The following is a 25,597-nucleotide window of genomic DNA, read 5'->3' on the forward strand; positions in this document are numbered from 1 at the left end:
AACGATGACAATCCATGTAGCCGACCTGAACCAACTACAGCTTGCATCAAAACTAGCCCAGGAGAGCCCTGTCAATCCCAACTGAGCTCAGCCAAACCCACAGCTGACCTGAAAACTCATGAGCAAAATGTAAATATCTGTTGTTATAAGCCATTCAGGCTTTGGGATTTTTTTTTTGCCCTTTAGCATTATTATAGTGATAGTTGACTGATATAATCAATAAAGAAAACTGCCCAAAGAGAGAATTCTTAGCCAGTTATATAGCTTTGATGTACAAAAATACATTTATTTTCAACAATTTCAAAACACTGTCTTTTTTTTACAGTAGAAATATTCAAATGGAAGAATAAAACCAAGAACAGTATATGTACATATACTGTATATATAGATATGACTCATGCATTTGTATTCCAGTGTTTAGTACAAGTATTGCAATTGTCTGCCCCATTTAACCCTTGAAACAAAAAAGTAGGATCTTTAGAAATACTCCGAATCCTTATCTATGTTGTAGCCAGTCAGATTTCTCTAGGTGCATTCTCTCAGTCTCTTACAGAGAATGCGAACAATACCCCACACAAATTAAACAGGTACAAAATTCAGCCTTTCCTCGCATATATATACAGTATATCATTTTTTAAAACAAGTGTGTTCAAGCTGAGCCTGAAAATAGAACAATGTTTACAGCATGGCTTCAAATGACCCTACTGAACAAAAGTGATATGTGTAAAAGGCGTGAAGGGGCTGGGGTGCTGCAAAAGAGAAAACTGGCTTTGAAAGCCATTCACCCCAGAGGCAAGAACTATCTTAAGGGAACGGAAGGCAGACATTTGACTTTAAGGAAGTTGTGTACATCTGACAAGCAAATAACACGGCTTTGCTAAAATCATCTTTGACTAATATCATTAAAGTCTAGACTCCTATTTGGCCTGCAGGGTTTGCATGAACTCGTGATTGCACAAATGCCATCTCCCTCCCAACCTCTCTAACCCCTTTTGTGCCAAGAGGCACTTGCTAGGCCTAACCTAGTGCCCAGGGGACTTTTCTGAGCTAATAGTAGTCCAAGAATTCTCCATAAGCAGCATACATTTCTATGGAATCCAACCAGAAAGCAGAATAATTGCCATTTTTAGATCCATTGCCTGGCTTCTGTTGCCTTTTGGTTAAGAAGCTTTATTTCCCCATCTGGGTCTCAGTTTGAAGTCTCTAGTAGGCTTTATCTTACAACCTCTTCCATGTCACTGATGGAACAAAAAGACCACGTGTTCTATGATGCCACTGTAGTGCTTCCTTTACCAATTGTCCCAAAGAAGCCCTCCCCCCGCCCCCCTTTATATACATAAGTAGAAACCAGCTATGGCATGGACACAGAGATGCAAGAGTTAAGTGTGACAGACAACTGGAGAGCATCCAGAACCCAACACATCAAGCAGGCCTGGGGGTTGGTCAGCTCTGAGGGTGAGTGCATAAGCCAACACACGCATCTTTCTTTTTTCTGTTTTCTTTTTTACTAAACATTAAATTATTTCTTATGAAATAAAAAGCTATTTACATTGTAATTATATACAATAAACCATCTGTTGCCTCGCTATTGACATGCACGAGGCAGGACCTCTTTCATAAAGGTGTGCACGCTTTCTGCAGCTACTCCTCACCAACCTACCTCCTGCAGATCTAACTGGAAAATGGTTTGTGTTTTAGGTGTGTGCGCTGAGGGGTATGTGGGTGAGTTGGGGGGGGCGGGGATGGGAGGCTAATAAAAAGCCAATCAAACTTGAAAAATAAAAAGAAAGAGAGACCATAAGGAAAAAGAGAGTCCTTGCACTATCAATGGCAGAATAAAGCAAGGAGGCCATAGGAAGATGCATCCTTTGCCCTTAGCACAAATACAGCCATTTATTCTTTTTGTCTCATCTCATTTTAATCAGCTAAGAATGCCTTTGCCTCCCAAAGCTAATCATCTGTATGCTATATATGAAGGGGCCATTGGTAAACAAAAGGTAAAAAAGACATTTTCATTTTTCCATAATAATAGTAACAGTAATCATCAAAAATAAAAAGTCAGAAAGATGGTTGACCATGTGGCTTGTTGGTATTAAACACTAGTGCAGTTGGGGATCTCCTTTGTGCTTTCGCTGTTTGCAATGGTGGCAATGGCTCCTGTAGGGGAGAGAAGACAGAGGGAGAGAAGGAGGTAAATTTGACAAGGGCAGGGATCTTTGTTCTATTCACTGCTAAATGCCAAGCCACGCTTAATATGTATTTATTAAATAGAGCACCTGGATATTCTCTCCTATCAACTCACTGGCTTATCTCATGTGTGTTTAACATTTGCCCTCTCCCATATCAGCACACAAAGTAGGCGCAATACTTTGCCATCTTATACTCTGTTGATAACAATAGTAATAGCCAACAAGTATTGAACACTTACTATGTGGCAGGCACTGTGTTAATGAAATAATATCAGTTCATTATCACAACAATCTTAGAAGGTAGGTACTATCATTCCCATTTCACAGATGAGGAATATGAGGCAGAGAGAGGTCACAGAGCTAGTAGATTGGCACAACAAGAAAATGGACCCCGGGCTATCTGATACCAGAGTCCACATTCATGTGATTATTAATAAGGACATATAATGCTTTTGCTTTATAGAAAAAAAAGAAAAAGTCCAACAGTAATGGATAGTAGGCCTCATCCTCCCCAACTCTGACTCCAGCACTTTTGATCCTGATCTACTTTTAAGGGAGAAAAATTCTGCCAATTTAGCAAAGCCAGGGGTGGCAGACAAATTTTAAAACATGATTACATCACTGTAGCCAGTTGCTTTTCCCGACCCTCCAGTCTAGCACTATCTGAAGGACAGGCCAAGTGGGCTGACTGACCTATGGATGGGAGGGCAGAGGACACAGGAACTTGGCGGTACCAGCACACATACCTATGACCCGGGTGTCCAGCTCTTTGTCCAGCAGTTCCTCGGGCTCGGTGAAGTCACTGAGTGTGATTTTGGGGGTGTTTTCACTTTGGCTCACTGACCCAATCATCTCCTGCTCCTTGTCGTGTTGGACTTGAGCATAGATGTTAATCCAGGGGATTTTCCTACATGGGGCGGGAGCAAAATCAGATTATGATCACAGGGCATGCCAAACTTGGGCAATTGGAAATCCTGGGTGATAAGGGGAGAAAGAGCTATTAACAGGTCAGGCCAATGTCAGGGAAAGGGGCTGGTTACCCAGCCACTGTGGCCATGAGGCCAAGGAATACAAGATCAGAGACCCAGATGCCAAGGTGAGATGTAAACCACAGAACTCCCTGAGGAATCCCCTTCTTCTGGGGTAAAAAACCAGCAGGTGTAAACAGGGCAATGCTAGTGATCAGGTAGGCACTAAAACCCATAAAACACTTACTTCTTATTAAGTTTTTAAAGGGGCTGGACTTTGAGACCCATAAGAGTGTATCAAAGTGCAAAGACATCTTTTTTGTGATCTGTTGCATCAATTAAATCAATTCACATTTGTTCCCTTTATGAAGAGCCAAGAAATATAAGACTGATAGCCATTGCTATGACTTTCAGAACACTTTCCATGGCCAAGTATATTAAATACTTTGACAGTCAGTTTCCTCATCTGTTCAATAGGAATAACAATAGTTTCCTTTTAGGATTGTGGAGAGGATTAAGGATTAAGAGAAGCTAAATAATATCCTGTAAAGACACAAAGGTAGTAGGTTTGGAAACAAGGCAAGCCGACTTGAAGTTGGAGGAACCCGCAGGTGCAGACTGAGATCTTCTGGGAGGATTCACCTCCTGACCCATCTCCATCATCTCCTGACCCACTGTGTTCCAGCTTCTGCAGCCTAATTTGATTCCTCAAATCCAGCTCTTCTCAAACTTTAATGTGCTTAGGCATCACCCAAGTTCTCATTAAAATGCATTTGTGATTCTGTAGGGCTGGACAGGATGGGTTGAAATTCTGCATTTCTGCCAAGCTCCCAGGTGATGCTGGTCCTGCTGGTCTGAGACTCAAACTTGGAGTAGTAAGATTCTAATACATCAAACTCGTCCCCACCTTGGGAACTTTGAATCAACTCCTCCCTCTGTCTGTAAGACCTCCTTCCACTATTTTCATGATGGTGTCTTTCTTGTCCTTCAGAATCTGGCTTACATGTCACTTCCAAGAGGCCCCCCGCAACCACCCAAACTCTCCTGTTATAAATATTTAATATGGGACAGTGTCTATGAAAGAAGGGGATAGGGTGTGGTTTAGGGTGATGCAATAGTCAATGCCCATTGACTTGTTTTCTGTCTTTCTCTCCCACTAGACTAAAAGCCCCGCTTAAGCAAGGTCTTTGTTTTCTATCTTCACTGCTATACACTTACCTTATATAACACAGTGCTTGGCACATGGTTTACATTCAGTAAGTATTTGCAGAATGAATGAACAAATGACCTCAAAGCCTGTGCTCTTTCCACTTTCATATGCTATGTTCTCAAACAAAAAGATCACATTTTTATTTTGGAATATTACATCTAGAAGAGACCTCTCTAACCTCATTAAATGATGGATAATTGGATTGAAGTCCACACATTTCAAGAAGGTGATTACTGGCAAAGATGTTATTAAAACTTGAGATGGCTATCACCCACCCCAATCCAAAACATTCCATGCATTTCTAAAGGAGAATTGCTCTGTTGTCCCAGTATCAACCAGTAGTATTTTCGAGCATCTACATTTCCCTCCCTACTCCAGTCCCCAGTGAGGTAGAATGTGTGGGTATTTAATAAGGTTTTCCTGTTGCTAATTCAGAGGGAAAGATCCAAAAATAGGTTTAAAACATGCAGTAGTTTCTACTTTTCCTATACGGTCAGCTTTCATGTCTTTAATGGTCGCTTTCCATACACCAAGGGAGGTGTCCTTGTGACACCTACTGCTCTAAACCAGCTTAATATAATTTACAAGAACCTTAAATGAATAGACTCTATGTGAGGCAGCAAACCGGCAGGCTCTCTAAATGCGGATAATTAAAAATTCATGCTGCCCCTTACTTTTCTCTTATCTAAACAGAAATGCAGCCTAACGACTTAGTTTTCTTTTAATAATAAACATACATATTACTTATGAATGTTGAGATCAACTGTAATATTTATTAGGTGCTAGGGGCAGTCAAACCTCCTGATCACACTGGGCTGTGTACTTCAGAGCTGTAACCAGAGTTCACTGTCTCCCCTTTCCTGCTCTCCTAATCATGCTATGAGGATAGGGATAAATTTGGCGTTATAAAGATTATTCATTTTATTTCAGTCTCTAAAAGCAGGCATTTTATTTTTCCATTTTTAATAGCTGGTTGGAAGGGAAAGAATTTTATGTCATAATTTGCAGCATTTAAAAAATTGTCTAATTGCTTTTCATTTCTTAACACATCCACTTGTAGGACTGTTGAGAATGAAAGTCAAGAATGAATTCCACTTTTGCAGGTAAGCAAGGTGGGAAATGGACAGATTAAGAGGTATGTCTTGGGCTACACATTCATACAGGTTTTAATTAGAGGAGTAAGATGGATCAACCCAAGTCACCTATAAAAACTTCAGTTTTCATTCACTAGCTCTGACCATGATGAGTGTTAGAAGCCTGTTGGAGGAAATTTAGACAAACAAAGGCTTCAGACTGTGATGAAAGCTTTACTGAAAAAAAGACTGGAAGAAATACAAAAGCTCAGAAGCTTTCTCGGATAACCAGAAAAAAATGAATCTACAGTATAAACAGAACGTCTTGTGGGGCAGAGTTTTCAGAAAATAAAATCCATCTCATAATGGTTTTTAATTATATTGTCTGAAACATCAGAAAATAGCAGTCACTATCCAGGAACAAGATCAAACGTGAGAGACAGGGTGACGTTTACTGAAAGGAAGCTGGGGGCTCGGGATAACTCTGTTCTCCTTCTCCTGTTAAGTGGCCACTTGGGACATTGAGATTGTTTTCAGTGCCTGGCATGCAATAGGCACTCAATAAATGTTTGTTGATTGAATGAATGGTTTGATGAGTTAATGCTGGCAACTACAGAAAGTTTTGGGTCTGAAAACTGAGATGGCCAGTGATCTGGAAACAGATACAGACCCACGCTTTCCCTAGACTGTGCTGTCCAAGTGTGTAATAGCCAGGTGTAGCTATTTAAATTTAAATTAATTAAAGTTAAGTAAAATTTAAAAATTCAGTTCCTCAGCCGTACTAGTAGCTACTGTATTGGACAGTACAGATTATGGAGCATTTTCGTCACTGCAGAAAATTCCACTGGACAGTAATGAAAGAAGAAAAGGAAACACAAGACTAAGAACATGACCTTTATTTGTCAGCAAGCCAAGCACCCTCTATGTAGCCATCCTTGGAGTTCTATGTGATAAGGAGGGAAAGGAGACCAAAGAAATAAAAGAAGGTCAAACAGGACCTCAACCAAAGGGTTTGAGCATTGAGAGGAAAGCTTCCAGAAAAAGTGGCTAACAAAGAAAAGGAAACTGATAACTGGGTGCTCTTAGCAGACTCTGCTATTCATCCAGTTTGACTGGTGTTTGTTTCACAGGCTTTGTACATAATTCACTGTCTGGGACAGAGAAAGTGTTGGCTGATATTGGGGGAATACGGAGGTCAAATCCTTGGATGAATGAAATTGTGCTTTGAATCCAACTGAAGTACACCCATAAATGGACATTGCCTTGACCACACTGTTTCTATATTGAATCTTTGTTCTCTAACTGTGAAATGAAGGTTTGTTCCCCTCTCTTTAAAGGGAACACGGGCAGGTGGGTTGACATGGCTTGATCCAAGAGAACATGAGCTCACATATTGGTCTATAAATTGAGTAGGAAGGTAAACCTCACTTGGCCCTATTAGTGGCAAGTGTTCAAGAACACTGGTTTGGCTAATGCTGAGATGTATATTGATTAAAATGGGTGTTTTTAAGCCTGAGATATCCACTGGAGAAGAGCTAAAGGGGCTTGGGGTGGGGGGCTGGGTAAAGTACCTTTACCACTGACCTCTTTCAAAATCCAAAAGCATTGCCTTCAATGCCTAGAAAGACTCCCAGGACCAAGTTATGCTTTTCCAAACTCATCTGACAATAATAATATTTTTACTTTACCTAGTCATCCTGAGAAGCATATCTCTATGCCACTGATACAATTTTTTTGAGCCTACTATGTGCCAGTTTGTGACATAGATGGCACCTTTGAAAAGCATGTTCTCGGTTATTTACAGTAGTTTTTGTTGATTATTTAGTATGTATTAGGTTTAGATATTATTACATTGAAACCATACAGCAAACCTATAAAGTATTATTGTTCTTCCCATTGTACAGATAAGGAAACTAAGGCTTAGAGAGGCAAATTCAATTGCCCAAGGTCACAAATGCTAAAAGTTAAAATTAGGTCTGTCTGATTTCAGAGTTCATACTCTTAACCAGTACACCTCTTGGTAGAAACTAAAATTTCATGTTTTTAGTAAGTGTCCTGTTATATCACCCCTCCTGTGGCCTTCGAAAATAATTTCTGAATACATGTGTAGTTTGGTTTTCCTGACCAATTTCCCTTTAGAAACAGGAAAAAGAGGGAGGGGGATAAAGGTTGACTATTTTTAGCATGCAAATTTAAACTGAGATACTAGATATCTGCAATATGAGATAAGACAATGTGTGTGTGTGTGTGTGTGTGTGTGTACATCCGCGTATGAGATTTCAGCGGCATTTTTTCTATTTAATCACCCTCAATGAGTGTTAAGCTGTATAAAATGATCTCCTGAATATTTGAGACCTTTATTTAGAAATTTAGGTGAGATTTAAAAACCCCTTACACTTCTCTTGAAGAGAATAAATTGATTTCACAGGCTATCCTTCATTTTCCTAACTCAATATACCTGTAAATTGGATAGAATTCAGATTCTTAAACCCATTTATTCCTTGACCCTCAACCATTTTTGCTTTTCTCCAATGCCAGACAGAGCTTCTAGGAGAATTAATATCACATATTCAAGATGAGTTTAGGAATGTTGGTTAAAGGAAGAATAAGCTCCCATGAATTTAGCTGCAAGATCAAAATTGAGTGATAGTAGCACATACATACCTTTTAAACTTGTAGATCAGAAACACAGCCAAGCCGACAAACACTACTGACAAGAGCATAAGCATAGCTGAGCTGCTGTGCCCAGCACTGGAGTCCACCAAGGGAGCTAGGAGAAGAGAAGAGCCATGCTCACTTGGAAGCTATTAGCTAGAGGGAGTTCCCATTGGAGAAAGGAGGCCAGCTGGTCTCCATCTTTATAACCAGTCTCCAATTGCCCTGCATGCTATCTGGGCACAGGATAGTATGATGAGAATGACAGCCCTAATGACAGCTTTCTAGTAAACTCCTCTGCTCTGCCAGGGGAACTTACTGTTCTTGGTGTAAATTGAGCAACGTGTGTCCAGCTAAGAAGAAGGGCTTGTATGCTCTGTCTCTTAGACAGCCCAAGTGTCTGTCTACGTGATTGTAGGTGGCCCATTGGGAACTTTCGTTAAACACTGATGCAATGTTTGCATTTCTTCCTTTATGCTGTTCTGGTGAAATAATCCTGGATGGGCACATTTGGGACCTCTACATCTGAAAGGGCTTGTATTAATAAGAAACATTTAGCAAATAAGCTCTCCCAGAGAGTCTGTAACGGATGCCCAATAGGACATGCCTTTTAAAATGCCTTTTACAAATCAACCAACTAGAGCTGATCCCTGTTTCAGCTTAAACTTACACATCGTAAATCCAAAGGGGGTTTAAAGTTATCTGATCTGGCCTCCCAACCAAGATTCATGGAATCAGAGAATCATAGAAATTAAGAGAGCCTGAGGACTACCTACTATAACCCAACGGCTGCAGATAAAAAAAAGATAATAATAAAGTCAAGCTCCAAAGAAATTCCCCAAGATCATCCAGGGATTCAATAGCAAGGCCAGTTCTAAGAATGTTGTCCTGACACCTCAACAGGAAGGGTTGAGCAAGATGTGATTAATCCTTCTAAACCACCACTACACAAAAGGGCCCTGCCACAAAGCCATTTTCAGGCACTTATGGAGAGGCGTTTGGTAATTATCTGCTCCCTTTTCTCTCCAGGATAACAGGTCATCACAACCATTTCCCCCCAAGAGGCACTCACCTAATGTCAGCTGTGTCACATACACAATGACTTGAACTCCTGGCTTCAGCTCAAACTGGACCAGGTTTTGGTTTAGAGCATTAAACAGCATCTCTACAATCTGGAAAAAAGAGAGAGATGCTACATGGGAAGATATGACACGTGACAATGCTCCCTCATGGAGTAAGAAACCAGGGTAAACTGGCAAAAAGTGACCATGTTCAATCAGAGGACAGGATACTGGAACATTTTTTTGTTTGGTCTCCCAGCCCTTGGCGCCTGCTGAGGCTAAGGAAGTAGTTGGTATCACTGGCTTATATTGGAGAGGAGAGTGAGACAGAAACAGGTGTGTACAAGTCACCTAGTGAATTAGAGTGGATGACAGACAGATGTTTCATTCAGCTCCTAGTTCAGTGCTCTTTCATCCATGCCTTTATAACTGATCATAGAAAGACATGTTGTGGGCTCCAATGAAAGAAAGTTAACCCATCATTAGTTCTTTAATCTGATGAAGTAATACACACAGGATAGAGAGGCCCCTGCCAGGACTGAAGAAAGCACATAGACCACAGCCCACTCTTCTGCTTTTTCTCTCTTAGAGACAATGGGAGGCGAACATCAAAGCAGAAGCTGCCTCCTTTTTATGGGATAATTTTTCGTCTTTACTTTTCCCCAGCAAGTCTCAGAACACATAACATCGATTTAATCACTCTGTAATTCCCACATGAAAAGCTGAGGCACACTTAGGCTGTTGTCCCTAACTCTTATCTTGCCATACACGCCTTAATATCACAGCTGCTATTCATCACTGTAATTACCTATTTATCTAAATGGATGGATATTGTAGCTTCCAAATATAGTTCACACATGCCACTTGCTATTTCAGAATAAAGAGGTCTTGCATAAGTGATGTATGCATTGGAAAGCTGACTTTATTTCTGGCCAACTTCAATACGCAACCCTGCAATGCAAGGATCCACTTCACTTTCCAGAGAAACTGACTGAGATGGCATCTGTGCTGCTCGAGGAGGACTGTGGGTGGATGTGGGGATGGGGTGACAAGCAGATCAGTAGTAGAGGGATGCGGAAGATGTCTGTGCAAATACGGGAACAAATGTGTTTGATTCACGCTGATTTTTAGCAGCCTTATTCTCACTTACTTCTACTTCTCCTAACTTAGCCTTATGGGAAGGCAGGCAAGGGTGAAGCAGAGCGCAGCCAATAAGACCAGAGTAGGAGCAGGAAGTGAGAGAGGGCGAACCACGGGACTGGCCATCTCCTTACTTCCAGGATAGTCTGCAGATCACAGGAACTATATGCACATTTGACGAGGAGAGTAAATCACGTTCCCTTTTGGAAATGCTGCTTCCTTAGTCAAAGCAAGATGAGAGAATCCATCTCTCCCCAAAGAACCATGTTTAAAATCAGTTCATTTTCTCCCCAGAAGCAGAACTTAGATTGACCAGGATCTTTTAAGACAAGAAGCACATTTTCCTAGAAATAGACAGGGAAACTCCAACACCTTTCTTTCTTTCCCCCATCTCACTCCCCCAGGACAAGTCATTGACGCGGGAGGCAGGAGCAAGTGCCAGAGATGCCAATTGCTGGAATGAATGCTGCCAGGGGTGCTTTTCCTTCCTGTGTGGCTGAAAGCTCCAGCCCATCTGCATTTGCATTTATTCTGGGTAAGGCTGACTGTTCCTCAAAGGCCTGCATACTGGACAGAGAATGACAGGCTGATGAGCCAATGGGAGAGCTTCTCTCCTTTTTTGGCTGGAAATAACTTTGTGTCCCCCAAGAGCATAAGGTGCAGGCAAGTCTCCTAGCCAAATTTTCTTTCACTTACTTGTTCCAGGTCCCCTTCATTGCCTTTCCTCCTCTCGGTCAAGTTCTTTGGGGGGAGGATGAAGAGCTCTGCTGAAGTGGGGAGACCAGGGAACACAGCAACTAGGATCTGGTCTTCCGGGACGCTGGTTACCTGCAAAGATGTTTAGACAAAAGAGTGAGGTCCTGGAGGAGCCAGCCTTCCCCAAGCCAATGACATATATGTTCATATACATGCTCATATATGTTCCTTAAATGCGGCATTTTAGGCACAGCTTCCAATACACATCCAGGCTTTCTTTCTGTTTTCCCCTAGAACTGCCAGGTGAAGAATTATCAGTTTCACTACCTCCTCTGTTCTTACATCCGTTTTTTCCCTGAAAATAAAATACTCCTACAAATGATTTTCAAAATATTGTTTGCTGGGACCATTTGCAAAATTTCCTGCCATATTTTCCATTTTTCTGCACTAAGAGGACTAGAGCTTCTGGCTAAAACTTGAACAGACTGGCTGCAAATGAGGAATAAGAAGCGATAAACAAATACGGGAAAATGCAAATTAAAAAAAAAAGCAAAGCAGCTCTGTTTTCACTTACTAAAGCAGGATTTTTTATTAAGCTAAAATAGCCAATATTGGTGAAGCTTCAATTAAGAGGTTTCCTCACTGGTTGTTGGCAACACTACAAATTGATACATCTTGCCAATTTGTTTTCCAAAAGAGTTACTTTAAGGTCGTAAAAATACTTATACCCTCAGTCAGTAACCATAACTTGGAGAGTTTGTCCTAAAGAAATAATCCAAAATACAGGAAAAGCCATATGCAGGAAGAAATACTTATAACATTATTTATAACAGCAAATAAAAACTCAAATATTAAAATAATTACGTAAATAATGGTATAATCAACTGATAGAATGTTATTCTACCATTAAGAAGATAATTAGGAGTGAACCAACAGGGAAAACACTTATGATAGCTATACTCTGATCTATTTCCTTACAATTCTTTGGTTACAACTCTATCAAAATACAAATGCACAGAATTAAAAAAACAAAACAAAACAAAACAGTAAAATTTGTGTTAAGATGCTGAGATTATGAGTGAATTTTTCTATGCCTGGGTATTTAGTAAATGGATGATATTGCTTTTTGATAGAAAACTTAAAAGGAAGCTTCTGTCTGAAGGCAAATTCCTGAAGAAAACAAAACTCTGAGTTCTCCCTCTGTAAAAAGTATGCTTCTTCTTTCCCATTGGTCTCCTGAACGTCTTTTATCCAGAACAACGCCTCCTCTCCTGCCAATCCAAATATGATACATAGTTTTTGATCTGGCTGAAATCCCCACCTCCTCCAAGAAGTCTCCCTTGACTATCTCTGCCTGCAGTGTCCTCTTCCATGTCAGCCTCTTGCCTCAAGCACTTCCAGATTACCACGTCCACCACACTTCAGGGACCTAGGTCATGTCCACTGTAACATACAAGTTATGTCTGGTTGATATAATCTTTTTTCCAATAGGTTCTTATTATATATTTGCCCACACATTCCCGGAGGTCTATGCGCCTACCTCACTGTTCCAAAAGATGCCTGATACAGAGTAAAGACTCAATAAATAGTTGCAGGGTTGAACAGAGGTGGAGGGGTGAGTTGTTTCTCATGTGCTCAGCGCTGATTCATATTTGGAACTAGGCTTACAGTTTGGAATTACCACCCAGAGATGTAATAAAGAAAAGTGAGAGTGCCAGCTTGCAGAGAGCTACTAAGTAGCACTCAGAAGCCTGGGAAGTCTACCAAGCAAGGAGGATCCCCTGGGAACCTCTGCTTCCTGCTTGGAGGAATGACCCTGAGTAGCTAGAAGTCTTGGTACCCAAGTCCACAAGCGAGAAGGCTTTCTCCTAACCAGCCAGGAGAAGCAAGGCTCCAGAGATCAGACTGAGGAGCAAAACATAGGGAATCAGCCAATGGAGTGAAGGGGCAAGCCTAATAGTGCCATCGGTGGTGTCACCCTTTGTCCCAGGGAACAGTGGTCTCAGGGAGCATCAGTCAGTTAGGGACCTTCGAGGGACCTTGAAGATGTGTGTCTAGGCACTCGCCTGGGGTGAAGCTGAGGAAATATGGTATGAGTCAGAGGATGACATACCTTAGTACAACTTGCTAGAAAACCTCAGGTATAGTGGCTGTTTTTAGGGACCTAGGGGAGGTTGTGTGGGATGGTGGTGGAAGCACAATTTGATTTAAGTGTCTAGATTCACTTAATTCCATTCGAAGGGACATACGAGGGATAGGTACTCATGAGATGTAAGGCCCAGGCATCAACTGACACAGCTGATTATTATTTACTAGTAGCATTATTATAATTACCAAGTTATGTATTAAAAAGCTAGTCTGTTTTTCATAAATATAATTATACAAACTACAACACAATCCTGGATGTTTCACAGTCAAAGGCATATAGGAGAAGTCACATTTTCATCTCTTTGTAAAAAAATTTGAGGTGAAGTTCCTCTTGTAGACAACTCCCCACAAGAATGCTCTTACACCATTCTCTTTTGTTTATTCTTCTTCCGTTCTGTCAGCACCTTCTCCATGTCCTTCCCTGGATCTTTCTCCTCTGCCTTAGGGAACATCAGCATTCATGTCTTCCCTGATCCCACCCACCCTGGGGGATGGTCTAAAGACCCCCACAGCCTCAGCTCCCAGATCTCTACCTCCAGTGTGAACCTCCACTTGACCTTCAGATCCATATTTTCAACTCTCCTGGTATCTTCACCCAACTGTTTCTCATGTGCTCTAAACTCATATAAAGATCAAACCAGCATTGTTCCCCAAGCATGTTTCTCCTGAGCGGTTGCCATCTTGACTAATGGCAAGGCCATCTCCTACCTACTCTGGTAATCAGAAACCTCCCTCTCTCTCATCCACACTAAACTTTATTTGTCACCAATTCTATTGTTCAACTTCCTAAGGAGCTTTTGGATCTTTCCTCTTCAGGATCTTACTATCTCTTGCTCAAGATAATTGCAGTAGTCTTTTAACTGGTCATCTTTTGTGAAATCTCTCCCCAGCCCTATTCATTTCCTACCTCAGCAGCCCATCCTCTGTATTGCTGCCAGAATGGGTGTTTGAAATAATCTACTGTCAGCATTTTTTACTTAAGTAAGAAAACAACACTTTTCCACTTCCCAGTGCCTACAGGATATATGTTGATCCTCTTTCAGCTTCTCAGACCCTTCACAACATGACTTAACCATCCTGGCTCTGCTTTAGCACACTTGCCTTATAACCTGTCTATCAGCTATACTGAACTCTGCCATTTCCCAAATGTGCTGCGCTCTTTTGAGAGTTCATGGCTTTGCATATGCTGTTTCCTGATGTTTACCTGAAAGACATGATCTTATAAATAGATAACACTACTATTTATCCTTTAAAACAGAGTTTAAGTATCTCCTCCAAAGACCATTCTAATAGTTCACAGGTATTTACTGAATCACAAATATGTGCTAAGCCTGAACTTCCCTGGATAGAGTGAATCACACTTCTCTCCATGCTCTTCTGAAATGCTGGCAATGCCTCTACAATAAAACTAGTCGCATATTAGACTTATCTCTACATGTGAATTGACTATGTTCTATTCATCACTATATTCTGGTGTCTACCTCTGAGCAAAGGGTTAACACAATCCTTTCAACTTCCTCTAAGGCAAATCTAACATTGGTTAACTCTATACTTATAGAGCCTGCTGGCACGTTCTGCTTCCTGGCCTGTAGCCTTCTGATTACCACACATGGCCAACCATATTCTTGGAGTCTGAGTGTCTGGTTAGGAAAATCCCTTTGGGGACCACCCCATGGCCAAGTCATTAAGTTCATGCACTCCACTTTGGTGGCCTGGGGTTCCCTTGTCTGGATCCTGGGCACGGACCTAGTATTGCTCATCAAGCCATGCTGAGGCAGCCTCCCATACAGAGAGAGGAACTAAAAGAACCCACAACTAGAATATACAACTATGTACTGGGGGCACTGGGGAGAAAAAAGGAGGAGGATTGGCAACAGATGTTAGCTCAGGGCCAATCTTCAAAGGAAAAAAGAAAGCAAACCCCTTTGGTGGTCAAACAGCCAGCCAGCCTAGTGAATGATATTAGTATAGACTCAATGAGTGGTCCATTCATTATTCCATTAAAGGAGTCAAGCCTGTCTTAGAAAAATTTAGGATGAGATGGGGCCAATTTCCATCCTCAAATACTAGACTCTCTTTCTCTCTCTGTCTCTCCTCTGAAACCCCTCTATCCTTCCTTTCCTTCCTTCATTCCCTCCATTCTTCTTTTCTTTCTCTCTTTTTACAGAGAAATAATCCTTATCTAATTGTGGAATGGTGGCTTTAATCCATGAAAATGTATTCTGGACCAAATAATCTGCTTCTTTACGCATAAAGATATAAGCAAAGATAAAATCAACTTACTTTAACCAGAGCTCGCTTGATGACATTGCCAATATCTTGCCTCCACTCAGGAATATCAGGATTGTGGTAATCCAGATTAGGGGAGAATGATAAGAGTTGGGACTGGAAGTATTCTGCAAGGAGACAGAGTGTGTGAGTGGGGCTGAGAGAGGCTGTGATAGGCCAGGGGACTCCATAATCACTGTGCTTTAGAAAAAGGGTCCAATTTTTCCTGTGGCCTCAGCTATAGTTCCTTCTTTTCAGCCTGTTTCTTGACTTTTGAAAGAAAGTGGGAATTGGTGACTGGAAGAAACTTGCACTCCTACCATTGTTGTTAGTTCCTAAAAATCTTAAGGTCTTCTTCTTGTCAATGAGTATTATCTGAAATGAAAGATAACTATGAAACCCCAGAAGGGGACTCTTGCTACTGTAGGTGGTATCACGTAGAGCGAAAAATAAAGCATTAACAAATTGGGCTTGATTAGAATGGAGCCTTTTCTTGTCCTTAATTTCTTCCTCCATCCTGCTAGAAACTGCCTCAGGGGGTTAGAAAGTAGGCTGAAACCCCATATCTAGAGTGTGGGTAATGCTGAATTTCTTAATCTAGTTGGTAGGTACATAGGTGTGTTCACTTTGCGGCGATTCATGAAGCTGGAACACTCATGATCTGTTTACTTTTCTGCATTAAATTTATACTTCAATAAAAATGTTTACTTTAAAAAAAACCTTCTGGGGTCAGCCAGGTGGTGCAGTGGTTAAGTGCACACGTTCCTCTTCGGCGGCCCAGGGTTCGCCAGTTTGGATCTCAGGTGGAGACACGGCACCGCTTGGCAAGCCATGCTGTGGTAGGTGTCCCACATATAAAGTAGAGGAAGATGGACACAGATGTTAGTTCAGGGCCAGTCTTCCTCAGAAAAAGAGGAGGATTGGCAGCAGATGTTAGCTCAGGGCTAATCTTCCTCAAAAAAAGAAGAAAAAATAAATGCTTCTAGGTGCCCAATGAGAGAGCCTGAGCAAGTCTGCAGAGATGTAGAAAGGCACTCACCTGGGCTGAGGCAGAAGAAATATGGTCTGAGTCAAAGGGTCATATACCTTATACAACTTTCTAGAAAACCCAGGTAGAGTGGGTTTTTTTAGGGATCTGGTGACATTGTATGGGATGGTGATAGAAGCAGTTTGATCTACAATAAATGTAACAATTAAGAATGGTTCTCCAGGATTGAGAACAGGATAGTGGTCCTAATCACCACTCTCCTGCCCTGCTCTGTCTTTATATTCTTAGCCTTATTCTCAGCCTCTGCAGCCAAGGATGTTAGAATCTCCAACAATCAAGAAAACACATTGGTTATGTGTAGTTCATCTCAGTAGCTGAGCTGTGAGTTCTTCAAGGACAGGAACCATAACTCCTCCAGCATTTGAGATCACTTGTCCCCATTCTCACAAAGAGTGGGTGCTGTATGTGTGTTATAGACATCTCAGCAGGACATCAGATCTAGATGCTTCTATGACAGTCTTTCCAGCTTAGCATTCCTCCAATTTATGATACATCTCTGTCTAATGAGAACATCAGGTTGTGAAGCAGACACATCGCAGAAGACAATAAATGCCTGTCTGTGACCTGCTGCTCTTACAATATCAACCTCTATTCAGGAACAAGGTAGGTAGCAGGTGTGGATACCCCTTGTGGACCTACCTAATTTTCCCCTGGCTTGGGGAATTGCCAAAGCAGTCAGCAGTTGTCACTAGGGTGGGTGGAGAGGATTGGTTGGGCAAGAGGGAGTATCACAGGACAATTTTCAGGGCTTACCATGAACTGCAATATCCTTCGTGTCCTGGATAAGGGCATTCCCAGCAGCCACCTGGACAGTGATGGTATTGGTTCCCTCTGCAAGGAATGTGAAGGAAATGCTGCTGTCCAAGGTGATGAGGGGCTAAAGGAGAGAATTAGAAACACCCATTCAGTCTTCCGTGGGATTTCAGATTTCCTCCTTTCCTATAAATCTCAGACTGTCACAAATCTGTATAACATTTGAATATCCCCAAGGGATCCTACCCTTGAAAAAGGAAAGTTTCCTTCCTGGAAAAAGGAAAAAGGAAAATTACACACCTTCCCCAAACTGTGATTACATCCAGCATCCAGGAAGAGTAATTATATATTTGAGATACACAATAAAATGATAATCCTAGGTGATGAAGATAAGACTGGACACCCTGAATTTGGTATGTCATGCCGTTCCTTTTCCTGGGGCAAAGTAGAAGCAACTTTTGTAACCTATTCCTTTTGGCTCTTGGAACGGGAGGTCATTTCTCTTCTCCTCCAACATTCCATATGTTTCCGAGAAGTGACCACATTTTATTTACTTCTGTGTCACCCAGCCCTGACATATTGTCTTACATATAGCAGACTACATATATAAGTTGGATGCATAGGCATATTACTAGCTTTGTTTTATTATGTCTGTGTTTTCCATTGCAAGTCATTTCTAACATTTTTAATAGGTTGGCAAACATATAAATATACCCATCTGCAATCATTTTGTAATCTTTTTTTTTCTTTTTCTGTTTTATTTTCTTGATCATGATAGATAGGGACTTGCCAAAGATAAAAAGAGAAACAAAATAATTATATTATTTTTCCTGAGAATTAGGATCTTGATAAAAGCAGGTGCTTACTGGAGAGAAGAGAATGCAGATCCTGAGATTAAGGAGTCACTATTCAGTGGACTTCTTGAGGCTCATGCCCTCTCAAGTCCTCTGGTGTTTGCAAGGTAAGACAAAATAGTAGGAGTCTTCTCTGAAGGCAGATCACAAAGAGATATCAGAAGCACAGACTCCCTCTCCTCTCTGTGTGTCGGGACGACAATGGGATGGGGAGTAATATTGTAGCTAGGTTGGGGTGCATAGAGCTGCCTCTTAAAGGGGTGAGTGTCATCCAGCGCTCACACACCATACCCATGTGTTCTTAACTGAACATGGCCTGGATGCATGTGCCAGAAGCCTACAGAGACTCAAAGATGTGGCTTTCAGACAGCATCCCCGCCAGAAGACTGAAATTCCTTTCTAGCTCAGAATTTTCAACTAGGCCTCTGAAACAATAATTTGATTTCTTCTGCTTTAAAATTCTATTGCCCTATTTTATGACCAGGCTGATGGCTGGAGTTGGGCAGGATTAGAGCTATTACCCTGAGGTTCTGACACCCTTTCCTCTCTGTTTGCTACATGGAATAGAATTGAGTACGGAAAGAGATGTACTCTTTCCCTTAACTGATGGGAAACCCCAGAGTTCAAGCATTCTTCTCATACTTATGGCTCTGTGATGATATACATAAGGGTGTGGCCTTACAAATTAAACAACATATGAGGTACAAGTAGGTTCTGTGATGCACATCAATGCCAATGGGCCAACAGCAGGCTGTTTAGTGTCCTGTGTTGAGAAGGAAGCTGAAGTCAAGCTGGGCTCACCACAGCAATGTCATCCATAGCCATGGAACAAGGGAAAAACCATGTGCCAACTCTAGTCCAACAAGAACAGAGACTTGAAACTCTGACGCTGATACTATTTTAATGAATGACCTTGGGCAAAATCTGTCTTCATTCTGAGCCTTAGCTCTTTATCTGTTAAATGAAGGATCTGGGTTAGAAGAGCTGTGAGGACTCATTCAGTAATCAGAATACCAAGGATTAATGAATGACTTTGGGCAAAATTTTCTAGTTCCTCCTGGTCAACCCATTAGGTCTTATCTGTCAGAACATCTTTAACTGCTTCATTACCTTAGTCACACTCCATGGAAGGAAAATGAGATACCTCTATAGACCCAACAGAAATTAAAAAAAAACACATCAAACGTTGTTGAGGATACAGAACAGCTGTAACTCTCACAAATTTTTGGGGGGATGTAAAATGGTGCGACCATGCAGGAAAAAGTTTAGTTTTCAAAAAAATTGCAATTAATTTTTTTCCAAAGTTGTACCATTTTACATTTTATGACCTAGCAACTGCAATCCTGAGAATTTAGTCAAGATAATAGGGAATATGTGCCAACAAAAAAATAAATAAATATTCAGAGCAGTATATTCATAACAGCCAAAACCTGAAAAGAGCCTAGGAGAATTCATTAATAGGAAAATGAATAAACAAGCCACAGTATATTCATACAATGAACATAAAAGAACAAATACTGACAGACACAACAGTATGGATGAATCCCAAAACTGTAAGAAGTGAAAGAAGCCTTATATAAAAGAATTCATATAGTATAATTACATTTACAGTCAGCCTTCTGTATCCAGAAGTTTCACATCCATGCATTCAGCCAACTGCAGATCGAAAGAGCTATGATGGTTGCGTCTGCACAGAACATCTACAGACTTTTTTTCTTACCACTATTTCCTAAACAACACAGTATAATAACTATTTACATAGCCTTTACATTGAATTACGTATCATAAGTAATCTAGAGATGATTTAAAGTATACAAGAGGGCATGCGTAGGTTATACGCAACTACTATACCACTTTATATAAGGGACTTGAGCGTCCATGGATTTTGGTATCTGAAGGGGGTCCTAGAACCAGTCCCCTGTGGATAGCAAGGAATGACTGTATATGAAGTTCTAGAACAGGCAAATATAATCTATGATGGAAAAAAATAGTGGTTGGTTCTGGGGATTGGAGGTGGGAATTGACTGAGAAGGGGCATGAGAGAACTTTTGGGAGTGACGGTAATACCACACATCTTAATACAAGTTTGGGTTACCAGTATAGGCCTTTGTCAGAACTCAGGAGGTGCACACTTCAGATCTGTGCATATCGTTGATACATTTTATACCCCGATAGGGGAAAAAGTGTAAACAAATATTGAACTCTAGTTAATGATTTGTGAGCTGAAGCATTTAGGACAAAGCACATAGCTGTCTGAAATTTACTTTGAAATGAATCAAAAAATTAATGTATATTGATGGATGGATAGAAGAATTTAAGTTTAGTTTAAATAGACATATGACAACAAAAGCATAGTAAATGTTAACGGTAGACTACAGGTGGTGGGTATATTGATGTTCACTGTAAAATTATTTCAACTTTAGTGTATGTTTGAAGTTTTTAATAATAAAACATTGGGAGAGAAACAGAATAAAAAAGGAATCGTCTATGTGTTTTTATTTGTCTTGATTCCATGAATTACTCTCTCTGACCATGACTATATTACATTGCCCTTCCGTTTTGGTTACTGCTCTCAGCTCTCTCTCATCTCTTCCCACCTCTCACCACCAGGATATCCTTCTCCCTTAACAGCTGTCTCTTCAGGGAACCTTCACTACTTCCACGTCATCTTCTTCAGCTCTCAGTGGTCTATACGGTCCCTTCTCCTTTTTCTTCACATTCTTCTTGTCTTAGACATGGGTAGTTGGTGGTATGTCAGGCAATGACATCTCTTTCTGAGAGGGGTGGAATTCCTCCTGTCCCAGAAGATTTGATCTTCTCTCCATCTGGCTGATTCCCTGGGAGATCCAGGGGCCCAGCAATGATGCAGGGCTACAGGACAAGGGAGTGCCATCTCAGGTAGGAGGGAGCACACCACCCTGCCAGCCAGTCAAGGCTCTGAGCCACAGCAAACAAACTGTGCTGAATGGGAACACTTAGTCCCCAAATGGCAGGTCACAGGCTTCTGTGCTGAGGAAATGGCAGGAGCTAATTTTGTTTTCCATATGGCTTTTGTTTTTCATCAGCTGTTGAAGCATCATGGCTGACTTCATCTTCCTTGCAAAGCTGGAACACTCAACAGGATGCTTGAGTTCTCTGTTGGCCACTGATATCTAGCGCACAGCGCTCAAATTAAATCAAGTATTTAAGGTTCATTGACTAAATCTATTAGGTAAGTAGTCACATTTATTAAGCCAGCCCTCTGTTAATCCCAGCAAATTGGCCTTTCAGAGCCACACAAATCCAACAGGTGGTTGATTCACTTCTCTGTCTCTGTGCTTTGTCCAAGCTGCATGGTCAGCCAATGGTGAGGCTCCTTACAATAATACCTCACGCCCTGCCTAGGCTGTGGACTGCATTCTTTCCCACAGGGAATCCTTCCTGTGCAACAGGTCACATTATCATCCACTGAGCCCAGCAAGAAATTGACAAATCTTGTGAGAGAGTGTTTAGTTATGAGATTTCCACTGGACCAACGGAGCAGGGAGCTTTAGGAAATCTTTGGATGTGGCCTACACCAGTTTGCCAGAAACAGTAAGCCAAGTTAATATTGAATATTATAAAGTCTCCACAATTTAAATGTATATCTTGATGAATGCTGCCATTCCCAAATTGGACAGACTGCGATCACTATGCTTGCCTTACTTAAAACCTTCAGCAGATTATATAGTAATGTGTGAAAAATGCTTATCATGGGAAGTGGAAAAGGCAGAATATATAATTGTGGATATACTATGATTAGAACTATGGAAAAAAACCTAAAATACACACAAAAAAACAGAAAGAAAAAACCAAAATAGTATGTATAGACTATGATCTGTGACTATGGGATTAATGTGAAAATTTACAGTTAGGAAAAAACTTTCTCAAATATACACACACACAAACACACAAACTCTTCAAAAGTATCTCACTGTCTAAACTATCATTGTCCATGAATCTGCTTTTATCTTCCATCATCCTATCCTAAATCTTAGTTTCCGACAAAATAAAAAGCTTCCATTTATGTCATTGAAAGCCACCTGTCATCTATCCTCCTTACCTTTCAGTTTTTTCTCTAATTTTTGCTCAAATGAATCCTGTGCTTTGTCTGAATCACTCTACACAGAACACAACCATGCCAAAAGCCTACTGTTGCACAGAAATCCCTTTCCCTCCTCTCTGCCTCAATTCTGCCGTTGCTTCAATGCCAGCTTAGGACCAACTTCATACACGACTCATTCCAAGACCTACAAAGTCTGCATCCATCACCCTCTAGGCTGCTTGATGGAGCCAGTAATATTACCTTCCTATTGTTGCTCTTTATAGTATCTATTCTTGGATGTTAATCTCATATTCTCAAATAGATTATGTTTCTTGAAGGCAACAAATGGAATTTACACTGCTTTGTATTCCTCACAACATCTAGCACAAAATACAGGCTCTTGAAAAAGCTCCATGGAGCTGAGGCAATTTCACATCTCTTGCTGATAAGTTTGTAGGTTTATGAGCCTATAGTTGGATTTCAGGAGTGCTTGCTCTCTTCTATTTACTCATACACTACGCTTGTTCACCACTCACTGCATGTGTGTTCCTCTTGCCTTCTTATCTGGAATGTAATTTCCTTGAAGGTAGGGAGAAAGTTGTATGTGTATTCCTAAGAGCACCAAGCAATGGGCTGGCTATAAACGGGGAGTGTCAATTGATTCTTATTGAGAGGTTGGTTTAATTCAACCACCCGGGGGAACCTGTTCAGTTCACCTAATCACAACACATACACACCCCGACCCCCACAAAACACTACCTTCCATGGTTATTAGCCTAAATGTTTTCTCTGTAAAATGTGATAATTTCTCCTTCGTTAGTGATGTTCTAATGATTAAATAAAACAACGTTTATGAAGAGCCTTGTACAAAGCAGTACTAGGAATAAATGCTCAAAATCAGTATCAGCTCTTTTACAGATCAGTTTGCTACTCAAAGGGAATCAAATAGCTCTAAAATCACAGCACTCACTATGACACCAAAGACACTCATTCATTTTCCAGTCAACTGTGGTGCTCATTGGACCAATTACTGGGTACTGTGGCCACCTTGATGATTTTACGGCATAATGCTAGCAAAAGGCACTGAAAATGTACCTCTTTCAAGTGGACTGAATAACCATTTTTGGAGGTGAGAGGGAAATCTGTGGAACCAAGTCAGATCTGTCAGTGAGACGTAGATGCTGTTGACGTAAATGATGAACATAATACTGACTAATATTTTCAAGTACCTAGATGTCTTCTAAAAGCTTTACATACCTTTCTTCACTTAATCCTCAAAGCAATATTAGAGTGTAGTTACTACTATTATTACTCTGACATTACAATTAACAGAAATGAGGCCCAGAGAAATTACATGATTTGACTAAAAGCATACTGAGAGGAAGAACCTGAGTCTGGACCCCAACCCAGGTTTGTCTTATTTCAAAACCACTCAATTCTAGTGCTTCTCATGTATTATAATCCTCTGGGTTCTTTGGGAACAAAAAACAACCAGTAAGGTCTTTAAGATGTGGGTATTTGTGCAGCACTTCATGCTCAAATTTATAGATTGAAATTCCCATCCAAAGGAATACTTCAAGACATCATCAATTAAAAATATAAAACTATAATGCCATTCTGTAATTTTAAAATCTTCCTCTATATGTGGTATAATATAGATTGGATAGATGGATATATAGATAGATAAATATTTCAAATTATAGCTCAATGATGTTCATGGATTGGATATTAGTATCCCTGCTTTAGAGAAAAGAACGGAGACTCAGATTTGGTATTTGTCCGAGCAAACGGATAATCGTTAGAGAAATGGAAACTTGACTCTCCAAACACTTTGTCGACTTCTCTGTTTATTTATCAAATATTTATTAGACACTGTCTGGTATTTCAGGTCTTAGAAGCAGCACTGAAAGAAAAAAAATGGTGCTGTAGAGAAACACTGTGTCTTTGGTTCCATGTGGCTGCTGAGTAAATCATTGTGTTTGTAATGGCCGAGAACTGCCCCCTTGCATGCAGCAGTTTCTAAGTGAGGGTCAGCAGGTAAATGAATGCTAAGAGAAAAGAATGCCCTGGCTTGCCACCTGAAAACCTCACATCATCAGGGAAGAAATGAACTCAAAATTCTTCTCTTTCTAACTTTCTCCTCCCAAATGATTTTCTCTTTCTCCTCGCCATGTATGTCTGCTGTTTTTGAAGCAGGATTTTAAGGTCTGTAACCTCTAGGAGACAGAGGGGTGCAGCTAAAGCATCCTGGGATTGGGAGGTGGTGCATTGGAGATGGAGTGAGGACACCAGGGTTTCGAGTCTGGCTCTACAGTTAACCAGCTGTTTGACCCTGGGGTGCTCATTTCACACAGGGAGCTTCACTTTTCTAATATATCAAATGGGGATCTTATTAACAAACCTCCTTATCTTTGCCCTGGTGAATAATAATCCCAGAAATGCAAAAGCATCAGCAGCCTATACTAAGAAATTGATCTAAAAGTATATAGCACAAATAATGCAAGCAGAAAAGGGTCCTTTGCATCCATAAACTAGTTCTATTTTTTTATCAATCTATCCTAACTCCCAGTTTTTATAACAAAATAAAAAGCAACCATTTAGTGAGTACCTAGTGTGTGCCAGGGAGATACACATTATCTTATGTAGTTTTCACAACGATCAAGATGACATAGATACTATTCTTTCCAGTTTGCAGTTGAGTGAATTAAATTTTAGGTCAAATGTCTTGATCAAGCTCACAAAGCCAGCATGCAGCAGTGCTGGAAAACCTAAGCCTTGTCTCTCTGACTGCTAAGTCCATGTTCTCGCCACCACATCCTGCTGTGCTGTCTCCCTAAAAAGAGCAGGGCTGAATCATCTCCCACTCTTATCACGCAGGGGCTGAAGTTCTCTTTGGTCATCTCGAAACAAGCAAACAAAACCAGCATTGTTTCATTTATTTTTTAAAGGAATTACTACATCAGTAACTGAATATTTATTACCCTTTTCTTTAGATAGTCAGCATTTCCAAGTCTGATATGATAGCTTTCTTAAATTATTAAAACAATTAAAAGTTTCTCTAAGATGAGTAATGCCAATCACTCCAAGAGTGACAAAAAAAAAAAAAACGCAAAGACAAAAACAGGAATAGAAAAGAACATTAAGCCCTTAAATTGGAGGACCCTCAGCCTACCTGCTTCCAGCTTCTGTTACGCAAGTGTGGTCATTCTTGACACAAATGTCACCATTATCAATTGCTGGGAGTAGGGAGTATCTGCAAAGTCCAGAGTTGGCCCCTTTACTTCCTTTCTTTGAATTGGCAACATCAGTACGTTGCCTGAGAAGAATCTGGCCTTTGTAAAATATCTAGTAGGTCTTGATAAGGATTCCTTACATGCATTTCCCCATTTAATTTTCACAGCTCTACATTTAGATACCTAACTCATATTTTACACATAGTGTCACTTCATCTCAGAGATGCTAAGTGACTTC

The 25,597-nt window shown here is 40.7% G+C and overlaps 1 protein-coding gene across 3 annotated transcripts in view; it reads right to left on the bottom strand.

The window, feature by feature from the left end:
• Positions 1-260: 260 nt before the first annotated feature.
• SORCS3 (sortilin related VPS10 domain containing receptor 3) overlaps positions 261-25,597 on the bottom strand; it is a 568,071-nt gene continuing 542,734 nt past the window's right edge. For 2 of the 3 annotated variants that reach the window (XM_070483671.1, XM_014844779.3), the window contains 7 exons: positions 17,210-17,333; positions 15,424-15,536; positions 10,993-11,124; positions 9,168-9,267; positions 8,105-8,210; positions 2,936-3,096; positions 261-2,157 (listed from right to left, as the gene is read on the bottom strand). In XM_070483671.1, coding sequence (XP_070339772.1) covers positions 2,093-2,157; positions 2,936-3,096; positions 8,105-8,210; positions 9,168-9,267; positions 10,993-11,124; positions 15,424-15,536; positions 17,210-17,333 — 801 coding nt within the window. In that variant the 3' untranslated portion in view covers positions 261-2,092. The remainder of the gene's footprint in view (positions 2,158-2,935; positions 3,097-8,104; positions 8,211-9,167; positions 9,268-10,992; positions 11,125-15,423; positions 15,537-17,209; positions 17,334-25,597) is intronic. The other variant, XR_011493944.1, reaches the window with a different exon arrangement.

The sequence above is a fragment of the Equus asinus genome, chromosome 2, assembly GCF_041296235.1.
Source record: "Equus asinus isolate D_3611 breed Donkey chromosome 2, EquAss-T2T_v2, whole genome shotgun sequence".
Lineage (NCBI taxonomy): Eukaryota > Metazoa > Chordata > Mammalia > Perissodactyla > Equidae > Equus > Equus asinus.